The sequence below is a fragment of the Rana temporaria genome, chromosome 5 (genome assembly GCF_905171775.1).
Source record: "Rana temporaria chromosome 5, aRanTem1.1, whole genome shotgun sequence".
In the NCBI taxonomy this organism is placed as follows: Eukaryota; Metazoa; Chordata; class Amphibia; order Anura; family Ranidae; genus Rana; species Rana temporaria.
Window position 1 is genome coordinate 291,327,401 of NC_053493.1, and position 19,165 is coordinate 291,346,565.

At 42.9% G+C, this 19,165-nt stretch overlaps 1 protein-coding gene across 6 annotated transcripts in view; it reads right to left on the bottom strand.

Annotated features, from left to right (window-relative positions):
• Nucleotides 1-19,165, bottom strand: part of MTCL1 (microtubule crosslinking factor 1) — a 248,137-nt gene that overhangs the window by 59,508 nt on the left and 169,464 nt on the right. For all 6 annotated transcript variants that reach the window (XM_040353976.1, XM_040353972.1, XM_040353973.1 and 3 more), the window contains 2 exons: nucleotides 10,363-10,596; nucleotides 7,470-7,670 (listed from right to left, as the gene is read on the bottom strand). In XM_040353976.1, the coding sequence (XP_040209910.1) occupies nucleotides 7,470-7,670; nucleotides 10,363-10,596 (435 nt within the window). The remainder of the gene's footprint in view (nucleotides 1-7,469; nucleotides 7,671-10,362; nucleotides 10,597-19,165) is intronic.

A 19,165-nucleotide genomic window follows, 5' to 3' on the forward strand; every position in this document is an offset into this window, starting at 1 on the left:
TCCCTTACAACTGATTATAAATCAATCCCATCTCAATCATTTCTGCTTGGTGATAGCTCTGAAGACAGGCAAAATCCTTTTGTCTCCTATAAGTTTTGCCCTATTGTGACCATCCTTATTTTTCTGCATTTTTTGTAGGGACACCAAATTTAGATATCATTTACCTTATAAAGTCTTTTCTTGGGCAGCTACTACAAGCTCATCCAGTAATATAGTTTGCATAAAGAAATATACCTGGCAGGGAGGCACTGCTATCAATAAACCGGAACGGAACTACTGTGGCCTTTACACAGACATCAGCGCTTCTACCTGCTGAGTCAACCCAGTAGCAATATATTGTCTGTCACTAAAAATACTCTCCACCTAATGGAATTCGTATCTGATTTGACACCAGCGAAAAGCGATTCACATTTCAATTGATTTGCCTATAAATAACTCTCAGTTGGCCCCACAGCAGGGGTTTGAATCATAGAATACATCCAAAAGGTATAAAACAGATCTAGAGCAAGATTTAGTTGTAGGTGCAAATACATTTAAAATTCAGGTGTTATAACTTTTTCTCATGTTGTAATTTTAGAAAGCATGTAACGCTTTTACTTTGATGTTAATAATTGAAGTGATGTTACAGTGCTGATTACTGCCTAGAATTTGTGCCAGTAAACTCCCTGTGTAATGAGCTTTAATTTTACAGTTTTGTGGAAATATACTTTTCTTCGGACTGTACTAAAACTGGATATGTGAGTAGGCTAAAAAAGCCCAGGTAACACTGCCACAAGTTGGGTCAACAGATCGTAGAAGTGCTGAACTGTGCTGTAAACCACCCACCATTGTCTGTCTCTACTTTCCTAACCGGTAGGCTGCGTCTCGCAATATAGCAACATAGTACCTTCAAACAGGACAGACTGGAGAAGGGTTGGGCATCACACTGGTTAGCACTTCCGTCTAGCAGCATTAGGCACGGCACTACCTGCCTGGAGTTTGCATGTTCTCCCTGTGCCTGTGTGGGTTTCCTCCCATACTCCAAAGACGTGCTTGTAGGTTAATTGACTCCTGTCTAAATTGTCCCTATTATGTGTATATATGAATGGGAGTTAGGGACTCTAGATTGTAAGCTCCTTGAGGGCAGGGACTGATGTGAATGTACAATATATATGTAAAGTGCTGTGTAAATTGATGGCACTGTAGTTAATAAATTAGGGTTAAAACCTCTGTCAGTTTACTACTGCTGTCTATGCCCATGTCATTATGATTTCCTGTCCCAATGACTGTAACTAATCAGTGGAAATCTCCCAAGTGGTGAATCAGACAGCAGTAAAAACCAAAATGGTTTCAACCCTTTTTGTCCAAAACCAGGGCTTTTATTAATTGGGAATGCAGTAGTTCCAGCACTTAGTGTACGTGCTGGCAAGGGGTGTTGGAGAGCCTACTGATGCTGGCAAGGGGGGATCTATTGTCACAGGGGGTGTAAATTACCCGGGAAGACTTACTGATCAGGGGGGGGGTCTACATTTTCCCTGGCTGCTTAGGGGCTAAAGATGCTGGCTGCTGAGGGAACTTTTGTTGCTTGTTGGGGTCTGTTGTTGCTGGGGGGGGGGGGGGCTACCTTCATTGCCTTATTATGCACCACATTCCTATGTTGAGGTGACCATCTTGGTAGAGGTAGGGCTTTGTCTTCTCATGTCAGAACCTCCAGCAAAGAGAATAGTGAGCACCACATCAATGACATCACCAAATCTCACTCCCAATCTAGCGAGACAGCAGTGCCTTAGATCTCACACTGCAGATATACGGCTTTGAAGCTCAAGGCACAGGAAATTCACTGTTCAATTTTTAGGTGGAATTCCAGACAAAAGGTAGAATTTTCAGGGCACTCCTTAGGTACAATGAACATTTCTTGATGTCTCCTTTAACAACACATTTTCACATTTGGGTTTTGGTCCACTTCAGTAATATTATTACCCAAACAACTTTTTGCTAGGCTTTGCTGCAGTTGGCAAACATATAGCACAGGGCAGTAAAATAACTTATGATTATAGCAGTGCAAAGATTTACACTTTTATAAAGATGTACTTGTTATGCATAATAAAAGATTGATTGGTCGTTAAAGAAGTAGTTAATTTTTAAAGCAGAAACATTCTATTCTATTGTGTTTCTGCAATCCTTAAAAACTTGAAGTACAGACAGTTCAAATGTTGCAACCAACTGATAAAATTATTTTATTACTCAGCAGTTCATATTCTTATTTGACCTTAAAAGATTTCATAATTCTTCTTAATTTTAAACTTTTGTGGCCTTTCCCAGATTTTCTAGTACCTTTAAAAAGGGGCAATCAAAGTATGACTATATTATTACTTGAACAGATTACAGAAGTTTTATCACACAATCACCAAGGCCAATAATATTCTCCCAATTCTGCCAACACCTGACTCATAGAAGGAGCTCATAAAATACTATACTGGTTGCTGGCAGTACTAATACAGCTTGTTCTTTAGCATGAGCTCACTCTGCTCTATTAAAAGACTTAGATGTTTTTCAGTATACAGTGCAGGCCAATTTTTTTCCTTCAATAGTATTTGCATTAGGCTGGCTAAGGTATAAGGTATATCTAAACACAATGGCCCAGATTCACAAAGAGTTACGCCGGCATATCAGTAGATACGCCGACGTAACTCCGAATCTAAGCCCGTCGTATGTTTAAGTGTATGCTCAAACTGAGATACACTTAAACATGCCTAAGATACGACGGCCTGCGCCGTCGTATCTTAGGGTGCAATATCTACGCTGGCCGCTAGGTGGCGCTTCCATTGAGGTCGGCGTAGAATATGCAAATGAGTCGTTACGCCGATTCACGAACGTACGCTTGCCCGTCGCAGTAAAGATACGCCGTTTCCGTAAGAGATACGCGGCGTAAAGATAAACATGCCCCCTAGGTGGCCTATCCAATGTTAAGTATGGCCATCGTTCCCGAGTCGCAATTTGAAAATTTTACGTCGTTTGCGTAACTCGTATGTGAATGGGGCTGGACGCCATTTACGTCAAAACCAATGACGTCCTTGCGACGTCATTTAGCGCAATGCACGTCGGGAAATTTTAGGGAAGGCGCATGCGCAGTACGTTCGGCGCGGGAACACGCCTAATTTAAATGCTCCACGCCCCCTACCCGGCTCATTTGAATTAGGTGGGCTTGCGCCGGGGGATTTACGCTACGCCGCCGCAACTTTACAGGCAAGTTCTTTGTGAATAAAGCACTTGCCTGTAAAACTTGCGGTGGCGTAACGTAAATGACATACGTTACGCCGCCGCAGTTTTGAGCGATTCTACGAGAATCTGGGCCAATAAGCCTTAAAAGCCAACCATGGGCTTCTGTTAGATGTACCCATGCAGTGGTGTCTACTACACAGCATGTTGAAGTTCAGCATTTATTTTTTTTAGTTTACAGCACCATACATGTAACTAATGTGCAATAGTGTGTATCCGATTACCTGTAGGCAGCGGTGTCTGGTAAAAATCTTTAGCAGAAGCAGTCCCTGTAGGTAAAGGAATGAACACCATTACACATAACTAATGTGAATGGTGCTGTATCCAAAAAAACAAAACAACGGCCTAGATTCACGTAGGGCGGCGTAAGTGTGGGCAGGCGTAGCGTATCGTATTTACGCTACGCCGCTGCAACTTAGAGAGGCAAGTGCTGTATTCACAAAGCACTTGCGTCCTAAGTTACGGCGGCGTAGCGTAAATGTGCCGGCGTAAGCGCGCCTAATTCAAATTGTGAAGAGGTGGGCGTGTTTTATGTAAATAAAGCATAACCCCGCGTAAATGACGTTTTGAATGAACGGCGCATGCGCCGTCCGCTGACATATCCCAGTGCGCATGCATCGGATAGAATGCCTAAGATACGTCGAACACTGCCTACGACGTGAATGTAACTTACGCACAGCCCTTTTGGCGTCCGACTTACGCAAACAAAGTAAAAAGATACGCTTGTTCCGACATCAATACTTTGCATGGGCTGCACCACCTAGAGACCTGCTTTATCTTTACGCCAGCGTATGTCTTACGTAAACGGCGTAACTAAATGCGACGGGTGCACGTACGTTCGTGAATCGGCGTATCTAGCTAATTTGCATATTTGACGCGGAAATCAACGGAAGCGCCACCTAGCGGCCAGCGTAAATATGCATCCAAGATACGACGGCGTAGAAGACTTACGCCGCTCGTATCTTGGCCAAATCTATGCGTAACTGATTCTATGAATCAAGCGCATAGATACGACGGCGGCCATTCGGACTTACGACGGCGTATCTGGACATACGCCATTGTAAGTCTTTGTGAATCTGGCCCAACCTCTTTTAAGTTGCCCCCTAGCTGCACTCCTACATTGCCAATCTATGTGGGCCCCTGTACTGCTGGGACCTAGGGAGACCTGAAGGAGTCTCCCCTGCATGCGCTCTAGCGGAGACTACAACTGTACATGCAGTCGTTCAGAGTACTGCACACAATGGCATCATAAGAAGAACACGGAGCAAAAGCCATGCCTCCTCCACAGCAGTGACTGACAAGAAGTGTCCCTCTTATGCGTGTGTGTGGAGCTCGGAACAGCTGCACGTACAGTTGTAATCTCAGCGGGATCACCAGTGGTGGCTGGTGCTCCATCTTTCAGGGGGAGGGGGTGGCATCTACCCCCTCCAATCACTCCAAACCCGGTCGCCGGCTCGTTCGCTTGCTGATCGATCAGCACTTATTCCATCCAGGTCACGGCTCCCCTTCCCTCCGTTTCCTTCGGGCCATTTGGGTTTTCAGACTTCCGGCCAATGGGGTCTTAGGACTCCCGGCCAATTGGGTCTCGTGACCAGCTTCCTTATGGGCTGGGAGAAGAAACAGGAAGACATTAGTGACTGGGTGCGCTCAGGGCGCAGTGCTCTGTGCCCAGAGCCCACCATTTTTTAAGCCAATTAGAGCCTCAGGCTCTAATCATGTGCTTAAAAAAAACCTCCCATTAAAAACCATGGGTCCGGCACTCTGGAATGTAGATTAGGGGCCGGGCGCATGAATTATGGGGACGGTGCCAGGGCCACCATTAAGGGGGTACAGCTGATACAACTGTAAGGGGCCCTGGGGCCCACCCGGGCCAGAAGAAGGCAGGGCGGGTGAAGGGGAGCCGTGTTGTGCACTATAGAAACGATCTTGCAGCTTCTGCTGCTCTGTGTCATTGAGTTGGGGGGGGCTGACATATATACAGGTGTAGGGGGAACTGACATATATACAGGTGCGTGTGGGGGGGGGGGGCTGGCATATATCCAGGTGTGAGAGGGGCTGGCATATATACAGGATTGGGGGGGGGGGGGCTGAGTGGGTATAGGTGAGATAGCCGGTGTGTAGATTTGGTGGGATGGCCCATGGGCAAGCCCTGGGGAATGTTAGTGTTCAGGCTTGGGAGGGGCCCAGACCTAAAGCTGTGAAATTATTTTTAGCCTCTTCAATAAACTATATAACATTAAATTTAAAACAGTACCATCATCCAAAATCTAATTAGATAGCAAGAGGACTCAGGGAACCCCAATGACCCAAGAGAACCCAAAGGAAGGAGGCGGGCAAGGAGGACTATTCCGGTACAGGATGAGTAGATGAACTCAGAAAGGAGCAGATATATAACAAAATAGGTACATTTATTAATATAATATCAAAAAGATAAAAACATCAAACATTGAAGACAATTAAAACAATACACATATCGTGACAACCGATCAGATCACTGAAATTGTAGTCCCCAAATGGGGAATCCAGGTGAGTGTTGGGGTCACGGTACGGGGAGTCTCTCTACTAGTTTCGCGACATTGCATCGCTTCGTCAGAAGACCTAAAGCTGCGTAAGGGGCCCAAAAAGTTCTGATGGCTGCCCTGGTCGGCTCCCCCTGTGGACAGGCCGCCACTGTGGAGCACGCACGTAGAGACGTCTACGGGATTCAATAGGTCCTGATAGCACAGGGGGCCACACATAGAACGATAATATAGAAGCAAGTACGAGGGAGGGTTTAAAGAGGTAGCTCCAACGGGAAAATGTAAAGGAAAAAAAAAAAAACATTAAATATAAGTAAGTTATATTACTAATACTTGATTTAGGGGGGAAATGTACTTTAATATCACTTTAGAGGTTATCTGCAGACACATGTACTGTATATCGCTTGGGTATACATTAAACTGTTAGTTCGCAAACAGGTAGTATTTTCACATGGGAATTCCCATGATTTAGAATTATTTTTGCTTAAAGTGGTTAAAAAGAAAGAAGTTTTTTTTATCTTAAATGCATTCTATGCATTAGGATAAAAAGCCTTCTATGTGCAGCAGCCTCCCTCACCCCCTCCTAATACTTACCTGAGCCCCATCTCGATACAGCGATGTTGCAGGAGTGTCCCGTCTGTCAGGGATTCCCCTTCTCATTGGCTGAGACAGCAGCTTAGTGCTATTGGCTCCCGCTGCTGTCAATCAAAATCAGTCGGCCAACAAAAAGAGAAAGGGGCAGGGCCAGGTCACGGCTCTGTCTGAATGGACTCAGGAGCTATGGCTCGGCTTGGGTGCCCCCATAGCAAGCTGCTTGCTGTGGGGGCACGCTACAGAAGGGAAGGGCCAGGAGCAGCGAAAAGGGACCCGAGAAGAGGAGGATCTGGGTTGCTCTGTGCAAAACCAACTGCACAGAGAAAGTAAGTATAACATGTTTGTTATTTTTAACTTAAAAAAAACGAGACTTTACAATCACTTTAAAGTGGTTGTAAACCTCAGACATGAAATATGAACAAAGCATATCCCTCTATAGTGTGTACATGTCTCAGTTAAGCACTAAGTGACACTTTTGTCTGCTGCTTCATTCCTTTGTCATTAGCATGAATCACTTGGCACACACGCAAACGCCTTTAATTTCTATTTTAAACTGAATGGTTTGTTTTAAAAGGTAAGGGCTCACACTTTAAAAGGAGAAGTGTGTCCAAAGCTTTTTTTGGCCCTACTTTTCCTATGGATCATGGGTTGTGATGTTCGTTCTGCACTCCTGTGACACATTTTTTGTTGACAGTGGGCTGGCGTCACTCAGCCGGTTCAGGCTGGGAAAAGACCCCGACTTTACAGTCGGGATTCATCCAGATGCCAGGCCTGTCATCTGCACTGCTGGGAGACTGAGCCAGCTTCTCCCTCCCCATCGCTCATTGAAGCCTTTGCTCTACCAATTGGATAAGGAAGTGGTTTCCTCCTGGTTTTACTCTTTACCAAGAGGAAAAGGTGTGGGGCATGGACAACAACTAATGGAATGTGAAAATGTATCTCTAGTTTTTATATTCCAAAAGAATTGTTTTACATTTATGCACAGAAAAGAAAATTTGCATACTTATAGTATACATACAGTGTGTATTTTATATTTAATTCCTTTCTGCAAATAAGTTATGGCTTGAATCTGCCTGTAGTCATTTAACTTAACAATACCTGCTTCTGATGCTGGAGTAGTTCAGGTGTCTGTAGCTGGGGGCTGAGGTCTCTGCTGTGCTCGCTTGTGGAATGTTGAGGATAGTCTGTTAAGGCAAACACTCCATCATCCTCATCTTCTTCCCCTTCCTCCAAGTCAGGGTCATTTTCTTTGAAGTCAAGGTGGCCAGCAAACTCAGGAAGGGCATTTAGTTGATCAATCTGCAATCAGTTAACAAATTCACCAGTATACATAAAATGTAAATAATAAAATACTTGAATATTGTACTCATGGCAAAAACAAAATCGTTTGTTTAGCTGGAATACATATTGTATATTCACAATTATGTACTTATGAAAGAATTACATTGACAAAGTACCCACCTTAGCTAGCAGAATGTTAGATTTTATGATATAAAGATACATGCATGATTATAAAAGCTAGTTTTCAGCATAACCTTATAATAATTTATCCACCTTAAAGCGGGAGTTCACCCGAATTTTTTTTTTTAACATTAGACTGATGCTCATTTTGTCAAGGGGAATCGGGTGTTTTTTTTTAAATCGAAGCAGTACTTACCGTTTTAGAGATAGATCTTCTCCGACGGTTCCGGGTATGGTCTTCGGGACTGGGCTTTCCTATTTGATTGACAGGCTTCCGACGGTCGCATACATCGCGTCACGAGTAGCCGAAAGAAGCCGAACGTCGGTGCGGCTCTATACGGCGCTTGCGCACCGACGTTCGGCTACTTTCGGAAAATCGTGACGCGATGTATGCGACCGTCGGAAGCCTGTTGGAAGCCTGTCAATCAAATAGGAACGCCCAGTCCCGCAACCCATACCCGGAAGCGGCGGAGAAGATCTATCTCTAAAACGGTAAGTACTGCTTAGATTTTAAAAAAAAAACACCCGATTCCCCTTGACAAAACGAGCCTCAATCTAATGTTAAAAATTTACTTTTTGGGTGAACCTCCACTTTAAATAGTAAGCTTGTACAACACTGGCCTTAGTCATAACATTCTTGGCTTGGTCTTAGTCTGAGTATCATGGCATCACACTCTTAGTGGTTTCTGAGTTTATTCCAAAGAAGAATCCAGAATTGCTTAAACAAACCTACGACAATAATGAGTGTGGCTAAGGTTGGGGTGAGGTAATCTGATGGGTAGAACTGAACATTTAAGAACATTTAAGACATTATATCAAGAGGTCAGTTCTGTACTGTGATCCAGTGTGAAAGAGCACAATATGGAAAGGGCATTGGCCCGGATTCACATACATCGGCGCATATTTATGCTGGCGTAGCGTATCCAATATATACGCTACGCCGACGTAGGGCAGAGAGGCAAGCACCGAATTCACAATGCACTTGCCTCCCAAGCCGTCGTAAGTGGAAGTGGGCGGGAGCCATGCAAATGAGGCGTGACCCCATGCAAATGATGGGCCGAGGGCCATAAAGATACGAATAATGAATGGCGCATGCGCCGTCCCGTGGACATATCCCTGTGCGCATGCTCAGAATCACATCGGAACTACTCCCTAAGATACGACGGATCACTGCCTACGACGTGAGCGTAACCTACGCCCAGCCCTATTCACGTACTACCTAAACGATGTAAAATACGACGGCTGTGTTCCCTGGTCCATACCTTAGCATGACTTTTGACTCATATATGGGGCTTTACTTTACGCCGGACATACGACTTACGCAAACCGCGTATATTATGCACCAGGCGCAACTACGTCCGTGAACCGGCGTATCTCCCTCATTTGCATATGTGAATGGGAGCGGCAAATGCGCCCAGCGTAAATATGTGCCTACGATACGACGGAGTAGGCAAGTTACGTCGGTCGTAGGAAGCCTATTTTTAGGTGTATCTCGGATTGTGGGCACGGCGCACAGATACGATGGCGCATAGTTACACTTACGCGGCGTATCTCAAGATACGTCAGCGTAAGTGCTTTGTGAATCCGTGCCATTGTATTTATGTATTAAAAAATAAAAATGAACCAGAATAAATATATGTTTTATATATATATATATATATATATATATATATATATATATATATATACACAAACATACATACAGTATATATATATATATATATATATATACACACACCTGTATATATACACACACACATGTTACCAAAGGTATTGGGACACCTGCCTTTACATGCACATGAACTTTAATGGTATCCCAGTCTTTGTCCGTAAGGGTTCAATATTGAGTTGGCCCCCCCTTTGCAGCTTTAAATACGGGGTTGTTTTTTTAGGGGTTGGGCTTGGCTTCTTACTTCGAGTGAAGGGAACTATTAAGGCATGAGTATACCAAAACATTTTGGACAGTTTCACGCTTCCAATTCCATGGTAACAGTTTGGGGGTGGTCCCTTCCTGTTCCAACATGACTGTGCACCAGTGCACAAACAAGGTCCATAAAGACATGGATGAGTGATTGGGGTGGAGGAACTTGACTGGCTCGCACAGAGTCTTGACCTCAACCCGATAGAACACCTTTGCGATGAATTAGAATGGAGACTGCGAGCCAGGCCTTCTTGTTCCCTTCAGTGAATGACCTCACTAATGCGCTTCTGGAAGAATGGTCAAACATTCCCATAGACACATTCCTAAACCCTGTGGACAGCATTTCCAGAAGAGTTCAAATTGTTATAGCTGCAGAGGGTGGGCCAACTCAATATTGAACCCTACGGACCAAGACTGGGATGCCATTAAATTTCATGTAAAGGCAGATGTCCCAATACATTTGAAAATATAGTGTGTATGTGTGTGTGTATGTGTGTATATATATATATATATATATATATATATATATATATATATATATGTGTGTACTGTATACACATACACAAATATGATACAGCACAGCATTATCTTACCAATGACAACAATTACCTGACGCAATTCGTCTCCTACTTCTTCCTCCACCCGTTTGCACTGGCGCCAATGTGCTAGCAGCCATTTTAATTTCACATAGAACATAAAGACATTTCGCTTGAAGTTCCTTAGTTCTTGCTGTAAGAGACACTTTTCTTGGCCCCATGTTTTCTCCTCCAGTTTATTCTGTAATGTGAGACCCTGAACCTCCAAATCTTTTCTTCGAATGTTTTTCAAATGTTCCTCCTCCAGCTATGTAATAAGAAACATTTGATTGCATGAGCATGAATAATCATTACATACCATATAATACAATTTTATCAGCTTAACCTCAATGAATATGTGATCAATAAAATGTGGACAATAGCAGGAAGTGGTTTCCAGAATAAGCATGTGCTGTACTGTAAACCTATTGGTATGAATTTGTCCTTAAGCAACATCAAACCCAGATGAAAGGAACCACAGCTTATGACTAGACAGTTAATATATAATTGGATCAATTCACAAAATGTGACTTTACAGGAAAATGCATTTACATTATTACAAAAAAACTCAAACCTCAAAAACAGGTTGGATACTATATTAAATCAAGAAATATGCTCAGCATGCTCATTACGTTGTGTCTAACATGTTACCTAATTTTCCTCCCAGGTGTCATGTGTGGTCTAGATTTGGACATATTTTTTGTCCAAAATGCAATAAGGAGCAGCAATCGCTGTATGGTAGGAAAGCATGCCAAACCCCAAAAACCAAAGCATTGTTGTAAATGTACAGCATTAAGTGTTATGCCTTGTACACATGAAGGGAATTTCCGTGTGTGTGTGCCCCATCGGAAATTCCGACGGACTTAGAAATTCCGTTCGAGAAAAAAACATGAATGCTCAGAATTAAGTCGACACATGCTCGGAAGCATTGAACTTAATTTTTCTTAGCTCGTTGTAGTGTTGCACGTCACCGCGTTTTGGACGTTTGGAATTTGGTGTGACAGTGTGTATGCAAGACGGCTTGAACGGAATTCCGTCAGAAAAATCTGTTGAAGTTTACCCCAATGGAAATTCCGGTCCTGTGTATGGGGCATTACATAAAAAAGATCATGGTGTAAAACCATTATCTAAGAACGAGCTAGGATGGCAGCCTAGCGTGCATTTGTAATAGCTTTCTTGCAGTTGTGTGAGATGCTTCTAAAGGCTGCGTGCTTGGCCAAATGTCTAACCATATCAATAATGGGCACTTTCACCCCCTTCCTTCGAAGACCAATTTTGAGTTTTCAGCGCTCTCGCTAAAATTTTGTTCACACAAATAGAGCTTTCTTTTGGTGGTATTTATTCACGACTCCGTTTTTTTTTTTTTTTGCGAGAAACAAAATTTTATTCTTTCTATTTTAAAAGAAGTCCAATAAAATCGAATATGGGCATAAATTTAAGCCAAAATGCATCTGCTACATGTCTTTGGTAAAAAATAATCCTGTCAAGTGTATAATAATTGGTTTGTGAGATCACGGACAGATGTAAGCCGATGATTATGTACAGATGTGCGCAATTGATCACGGACAGATGTGTGCAGATGATCATTGGGACATATGATTTTACTGTCACATATGTGGGGGGCAGGTGTTTTTACTGTGTATGGACATGTGTGGGGACAGTGTTTTGGGGACACTATTTTGGGGACATTGTGTGGGGACACTAGGCTGGTGATCAGTGTGTAAAAAACAGCTCATACTCACTGATCACCAGCCGGCTGTAGAGATTCGCTCTCTTCTCCTCACTGACTACTTACGTGTGAGAGGAGAGCCGATCGCCTGGCAACCGCCTCTTTATTTACATCACATGATGGATGTGATTGTACACATCCCAAGATCCCAAACAGGGCCATGTCTTAACTCAGGGCCAGGTATTATAATCTGCAAGAAAGGTCCAGCAAAGAGCGAGGAAGCAGACGCATACACACTATAGATGAGTATGCATAGTTCATATTTTATGTCTGAGGTTTACAACCACTTTAAATAGTGTTATTACAGCTTTATGATCGCAGATTCCCACTATGTTTTCCCTTACGTATTATTTAAAAGTGAACATGAAAAAAAAATACACAAAAATGGGTCAACAACACCCTGCAGCAGTTGATAAATATTTCATGTCTAATACTGATTTTTCATACAGCTCAGTACTGGAGCCCAGCATACGTCGCCCAAATCTATCATGAGCTGATAATAAGTGATCATTTGCATAGAAATTACCTAATCTCTTCATCTGGGAAGTACTTAACTAGATAATTACTGCTAATCTGCACTGTACTTAGAGCCATCACTGTCTGTTTCCTTCAATATACCATTTCCTATCCCAATCTATAGAAGAAGGCCCAGACCTTTACAAGTTCAGAGAACGTAACAACTTGTAGCACAGTATGTGTTAACCATTTCAGGACTACAACCTTTTTCTCTATACAAGCCTTCAACATTTTGGAGATGCACTTTAATTTGTTAGCAGATCTGAATATTTATTTTTATAGGTTCCTATTAAAAATTTTGAAAATATTCCATATTCCATGTATTTATGTAATTAGCATAAAGAAATGATGTCACTACCTCGAAGGAGGCAACCATGGGCCCAAGGCCCTCATGCAGGCACAGAGTGAGGGTTTTTTTCTGGGCCGAAAGGCCTTGGCATGTGTTGTAACCTCTGTGTTGTGAGAGACACAAGACTCTGGTCTGGAACAATGGATGTTTATTTCAGGTCATCTGTACACTGCAACATGCATCTCAGGACAGTAGATCTTATCTGCTTCCTACATGTGCTCTCTCTAAGATGGCTACTATGCCCCTTGACCCTTGTCATCACTGCTGGGTGGAGCCAGCCTTAAAGATCCAGTACATGTGGAACCCTTCAGGTATAACAGCATGAGAGTTGAGGGACTTGTCCCGAGGCAGGAAGTCCCCAGACAGGACCATATCTAAACTCAGGGCCAGGTATTCTAATCTGCAAGAAAGGTCCAGCACAAAGACTTTCATAAGTTGAGGACCCAACTGGTTAAAGGATCCTGCATAAAAAGATGGAGAGAAAACCCATTCTAACAAAAAAATTCCATGTATGTAATTCCATGTATTTATGTGATCGGCATAAAGAGCGTATGTCACTGCCTCGAAGGAGGCAACCATGGTCCCAAGGAGTGAAGAATTCATTAGGATAGAATCAGGATTAGGGGCTGTGTACTTAGTTCAGACAACAATGATCTAACATAAATTATTAACAATAATAAAAAAACAGGGAATTGTTCTTACAAAAGTTGAGAGTTGTCATCACAGAGCAAGATTAATTTATGCAGACTTGACTCACTCCCTGTGTAAAAATGCATCCAGGGAAGGAATGGTGCTGACAGCCTCAATGAACCCAGGCTGACAATGACCCACATTGCGAGAATGGAACATCTGAATCAGCTGTATAATGTGCTTCATGTGACAGCCTCAGCTCAAGGACACAGGGGTTGATTTACTAAAACGGTAGAGCGCAAAATCTGGTGTAGCTCTGCATAGAAACCAATCGGCTTCTAACTTCAACTTAAAGTCTGCAAGCTAGTTGGTTTCTCTGGAGAGCTGTACCAAGTTTTGCACTCTCCAGTTTTAGTAAAGCAACCCCACAGAGAGGTACCTTGCAGAACTACTGAAGCATTCTGCATTCAGAGGCATTAGCAAATAGGGCGATCACCACAAGGTCTGGCATGATAGCAAGACTGTTAAAAAAATTGATGTGACCTTTTATGGCAAAGTCACTTTGTGAGGCTTCAATTTACACTTCTGCAGGGCATTCACCGTAAAAGTAGTTATCCTTGTGATGAACGAACATTTTCTTACCAAGCATCAGAATTATTCTATAGGCTCTCTGCGTTCAGGGAATACATTTTGTTCTGGGGTTTTAGGTAGTAACACAAAAAATGTGCATATGGAGTATAAAAAAATAAAAAAATTAGTCTGATAGCAAAAGGGTGCCTGTATATTCATACCCCTTTAAATTTTCCACCTTTTTTCATGTTACAACCAAAAACGTAAATGTATTTTTTGGGGATTTTATGTGATAGACCAACACAAAGTGGCACATAATTGTGGAAGTGGAAGGAAAATCATTTTAATTTTTTTTTCACAAATAAACATGTGAAAAGTGTGGCGTGCATTTGTATTCAGCCCCAATTCAGTCAATACTTTGTAGAACCACCTTTCGCTGCAATTACAGCTGCAATTCTTTTTGGGGATGTCTCTACCAGCTTTGCACATCTAGATAGTGATATTTTTGCTGCCCATTCTTCTTTGAAAAATAGTTTAAGCTCTGTCAGATTGGATGGAGAGTGTCTGTGAACAGCAATTTTCAAGTCTTGCCACAGATTCTCAATTGGATTTAGGTCTAGACTTTGACTGGGCCATTCTAACACATGAATATGCTTTGATCTAAACCATTCCATTGTAGCTCTGGCTGTATGTTTAGGGTCGTTTTCCTGCTGGAAGGTCAATCTCCGTCCCATTCTCCAGTCTTTTGCAGACCCTAATGCCTCGTACACACGATCGCGATTTCCGACAAGAAAACCACGTTTTTTTCTTCAGCAGGAAAACGGGTGAAATGTGTCTTCCGTACACACGGTCACCCTAATCTTGTCTGAAATTCCGAACATCAAGAACGCGGTGACGTACAACACGTACGATGACCTGAGATCAATGAAGTTCAATAGGCAGTTTGGCTCTTCTGCTTGATTCTGAGCATGCGTTTTTTTTGCGCGTTGTAATTGCATACAGACGAACACGATCCTGCTCTCAATCTTTTCTTGGCCGGAATTCTGACATTCTTTGGGAATCACAATCGTGTGTACGAGGCATAACAGGTTTTCTTCTAAGATTGCCCTGTATTTGGCTCCATTCACCTTCCCATCAACTATGACCAGCTTCCCTGTCCCTGCTGAAGGAAAGCATCCGCACAACATGATGCTGGATTGTGTGTTCAGGGTGATGTGTCATGTTAGCCGTCTGCCACACATATAGCCAGATTCACGTAAACTTACGCTGGCGTATCAGTAGATACACCGTCGTAAGTCCGAATGCGCGCCGTTGTGTCTTTAGGCGTATTCTGGAAACCAGATACGCCTGAATTTGGGCAAGATACGACAGACGTAAGTCTCCTACGCTGTCGTATCTTGGCTGCCTATTTACGCTGGCCGCTAGGGGCGTGTACGTTGATTTACGCATTGAATATGTAAATGAGCAAGATACGCCGATTCATGAACATACGTACGCCCGTTGCAGTAAGCTACGCCGTTTACGTAAGACATACGCCGGCTTAAAGATAAACCACCACTTTACTTTTTAAAAAAGATAAACCACCAAAAAGAAGGCACAGCCCATGCAAGGTATGGACGACGGAACAGCCCTCGTATTTTACGTCGTTTGCGTAAGCGTACGTGAATGGGGTTGGGCGTAGGTTACGTTCACGTCGAAAGCATTGAGTATTTGCGACATGATTCTGAGCATGATTTGAACAGTGTCCTGTGAGATGTTTAAAACTTGGGATATTTTTTTAAAACCTAACCCTGCTTTAAACTTCTCCACAACTTTATCCCTGACCTGTCTGGTGTATTCCTTGGCCTTCATGATGCTGTTTGTTCACTAAGGTTCTCTGCAAACTCTGCGGGCTTCACAGAACATCTGTATTTATACTGAGATTAAATTACACACAGGTGGACTCTAGTTACTAATTAGGTGACTTCTGAAGGCAATTGGTTCCACTAGATTTTAGATAGGGGTATCAGAGAAAAGGGGGCTGAATACAAATGCACGCCACACTTTTCACATATTTATATTAAATAAATATTTATATTAAAATATTGAAAACCATTTATCATTTTCCTTCCACTTCACAATTATGTTCCACTTTGTGTTGGTCTATGACATAAAATCCCAGTAAAATAAATTTACGTTTTGGGTTGTAACATGAGAAAATTTGGAAAATTTTCAAGTGGTGTGAATACTTTTTCAAGGCACTGTAAACAAATAATTTCGAACAAAGAGAGCAGCTTTTACAGGGTGATAACTGTCTTCTAACAACAAGCTCCCAATACATATTAGAAGGGGAGTGCTGATGTGCATGCTTGTTCCAATGTTGTCATCGTCATGAAGCCCACTCTAAGCAATAATGTGCAGCTGCCGATGGAGCATACAGTATGTATAAAGACAAGAAGCATCTGGAGGATAACAGCAGTTTTGTTATATGCATTTCATTTTGTAAAAATGGCAATTGTTTATGTTACACCATGCTTTAGCTGCTTAGCATATAAAATGTCATTAATTTAGAGTTTAGATCTACCATATTTTCCGGCGTATAAGACGACCTTTTGTACTTAAAAATTTCCCTCAAAAGTCGGGTTCGTCTTATATGCCGGTACCTGTATGCACAGCGGGCGACCATTGTTCAAAAGTTCCTCCTCGTGCTTTTCCGTGATAGGCGGAACACTCAGTTTCCCAGCAGCGCCTCTGTTCAGTGTTCCGCCTATCACGGATGTCTTCTCATCCTCGGACGAGAGGCCTTCCGTGATAAGCGTAACACTGAACACAGGCACTGCTGGGAAACTAAGTGTTCCGCCTATCACGGAACAGCACGAGAAGGAGGCGCGGCTTTTGAACAATGGACGCCTGCAATCTGACTGAGACTCTGCATGTCAGGGATAAGGTAAGGGATCGTCGAGGTGAGGGGTGTAATGGCACAGTGAGGTATGCAATGGCACAGTGAGATATGCAATGGCACAGTGAGATATGCAATGGCACAGTACAGTGAGGCATGTAATGGCACAGTACAGTGAGGCATGTAATGGCACAGTACAGTGAGGCATGTAATTGCACAGTACAGTGAGGCATGCAATGGCACAGCGAGGCAAGGGGGTCGTCTTATACGGCGAATATATCCCAAAACCAAGATTTTAGCTGGAAAAATTAGGGGGTCGTCTTATACGCCCCGTCGTCTTATACACCAGCAAATATGGTACTTTAAAACATCTGTCGGATTTCCATTCTTTTCTTTGTACCACTGAAGGAGATTTCCCCTCACTTCCTGAGAAGAAAAACCTTCCCTTCTCTAGAGCTTTGCTTGAAACTAATATTCCGATTTTACTTTAAAAGTAGAACATACTCCTAGATTCCCAGTTTAAAGTGTTACTAAACCCACAACAGTAAAATCAGTCTGTATATACAGTAAAGCTTGTTATACTCACTGTGGAACCTAAGGGGATAATCATCTGCATTGTGTAAAAAGGCAGTTTGATATTGTTTTCTCTGATCCTTTCCTTCTTTCACTGTCCCCAATATATTTCCTGATAATACAGAGCCAGGGGATAGGCTGCACATGCTCAGTTTGGTGTGTATTGCTAGAGTTTCTTTTTTTCCTGGGAGAGTGCATGTGACCAGCCCAGGGCCAATCAGCACCAGATAGAGGGTCAGGGGTCCTGCATACTGATGGGACAGTCAGTGCAGAATAAAAACTCCTCCTACAAGCTTTAACTAGACACTGATACAAAACACATGACTGCTATATACTGCTGATGAGAAAATGTATTTAGCGGGTCATATTTACTAAAATATTTGCATTTCCATGTTCTGTGTACTGTGGGAGACCAGATATAGTGGATGCAGTGTCTTGGGTTTAGTAACACTTTAATGATGCACAAAGATATATTCAATACAAAAATATTTATTATATTACAGCTTTCAAATTCTTAGATGTGATGGCTGGGCTAGTTTTTTTTTTCTTAGGCTTTCTTTCCTTTATTGTAAATCTGGTAAACCAGCCTGTAGTTTTTCAACAGAACAAGCTCTCCTGCAAATTTAGCAGTTAGAGTGCTGAAACAACCCATTTACCACTGACAGGAGTGCTTACAATGATTTTATTTTATTTATTTATCTAAAATCTCTATCCCAACAGAAAAAAACATTGCTATAGCTGCTTGTGTAACTGCAGTGTGAGCTGAAATTTGGCTTCATTTGTTTGTATATCTAAATCTGCTAGCACATCTAACGCTCCCCTCTCCCCAGACAATGCTGATGTCCAAAGGTACCCTTGTGCTCCTCCATCCTGAGTGGAGTGAGCGAGTGGCCAGATCAACAGGTAAAAAATAGAGGGGGAAAAAAGCCTAAAAAATAAAACTGATGAATCCACCACATCTAATGACTGGTAAGCTGCAATATATTTTGGATTTGGGTTTAATATCACTTTAACACACCCCCAGTGGTGGCCCGTCCATTAGGGGTTGCACAGGCGCTGCCCCCCATCCATGCGTCCGGCCCCCTAATCTACATGCAGGGCGCCGGCACATGGATTCCAATAAGGGGGGGGGGTTGTTTCTTTTTGAAGCAAGTGATTAGAGACAGAGGCTCTAATAGTATTCAAAGCCCACCCAGTTGTGTGACAATAGTGAATGAATATTCACACTGATCCTCCTTCTGGCCAATCAGGAAGTGGGTCCTGAGACCCGTCACCAGATTAGCTGAAAGGACAGGTGATCCTATTGGACGCCTAAGAAGAGGAGGGAGGAGACGCACGGCGGAAGCTGCCGTGATGCAGAGGAGGAGGAGACGCCTGCCCACAGGAGCGCTGCCCGCCTGGAACCTAGATGGGGTAAGTGCGGGGCTGGACACAGGCCATGAACACCACCAGCTGTCACTGCACATCTCTTTGAAATAGGAACTAATGTTCCATCTTGGGGTAGAATCAGGGGTCAGACAGTTGATAATGATGTACAACTGCTAAATGTCAAGCGAAACTAAACTGAAGGAATTCTTAGACGTCTGCCCTGC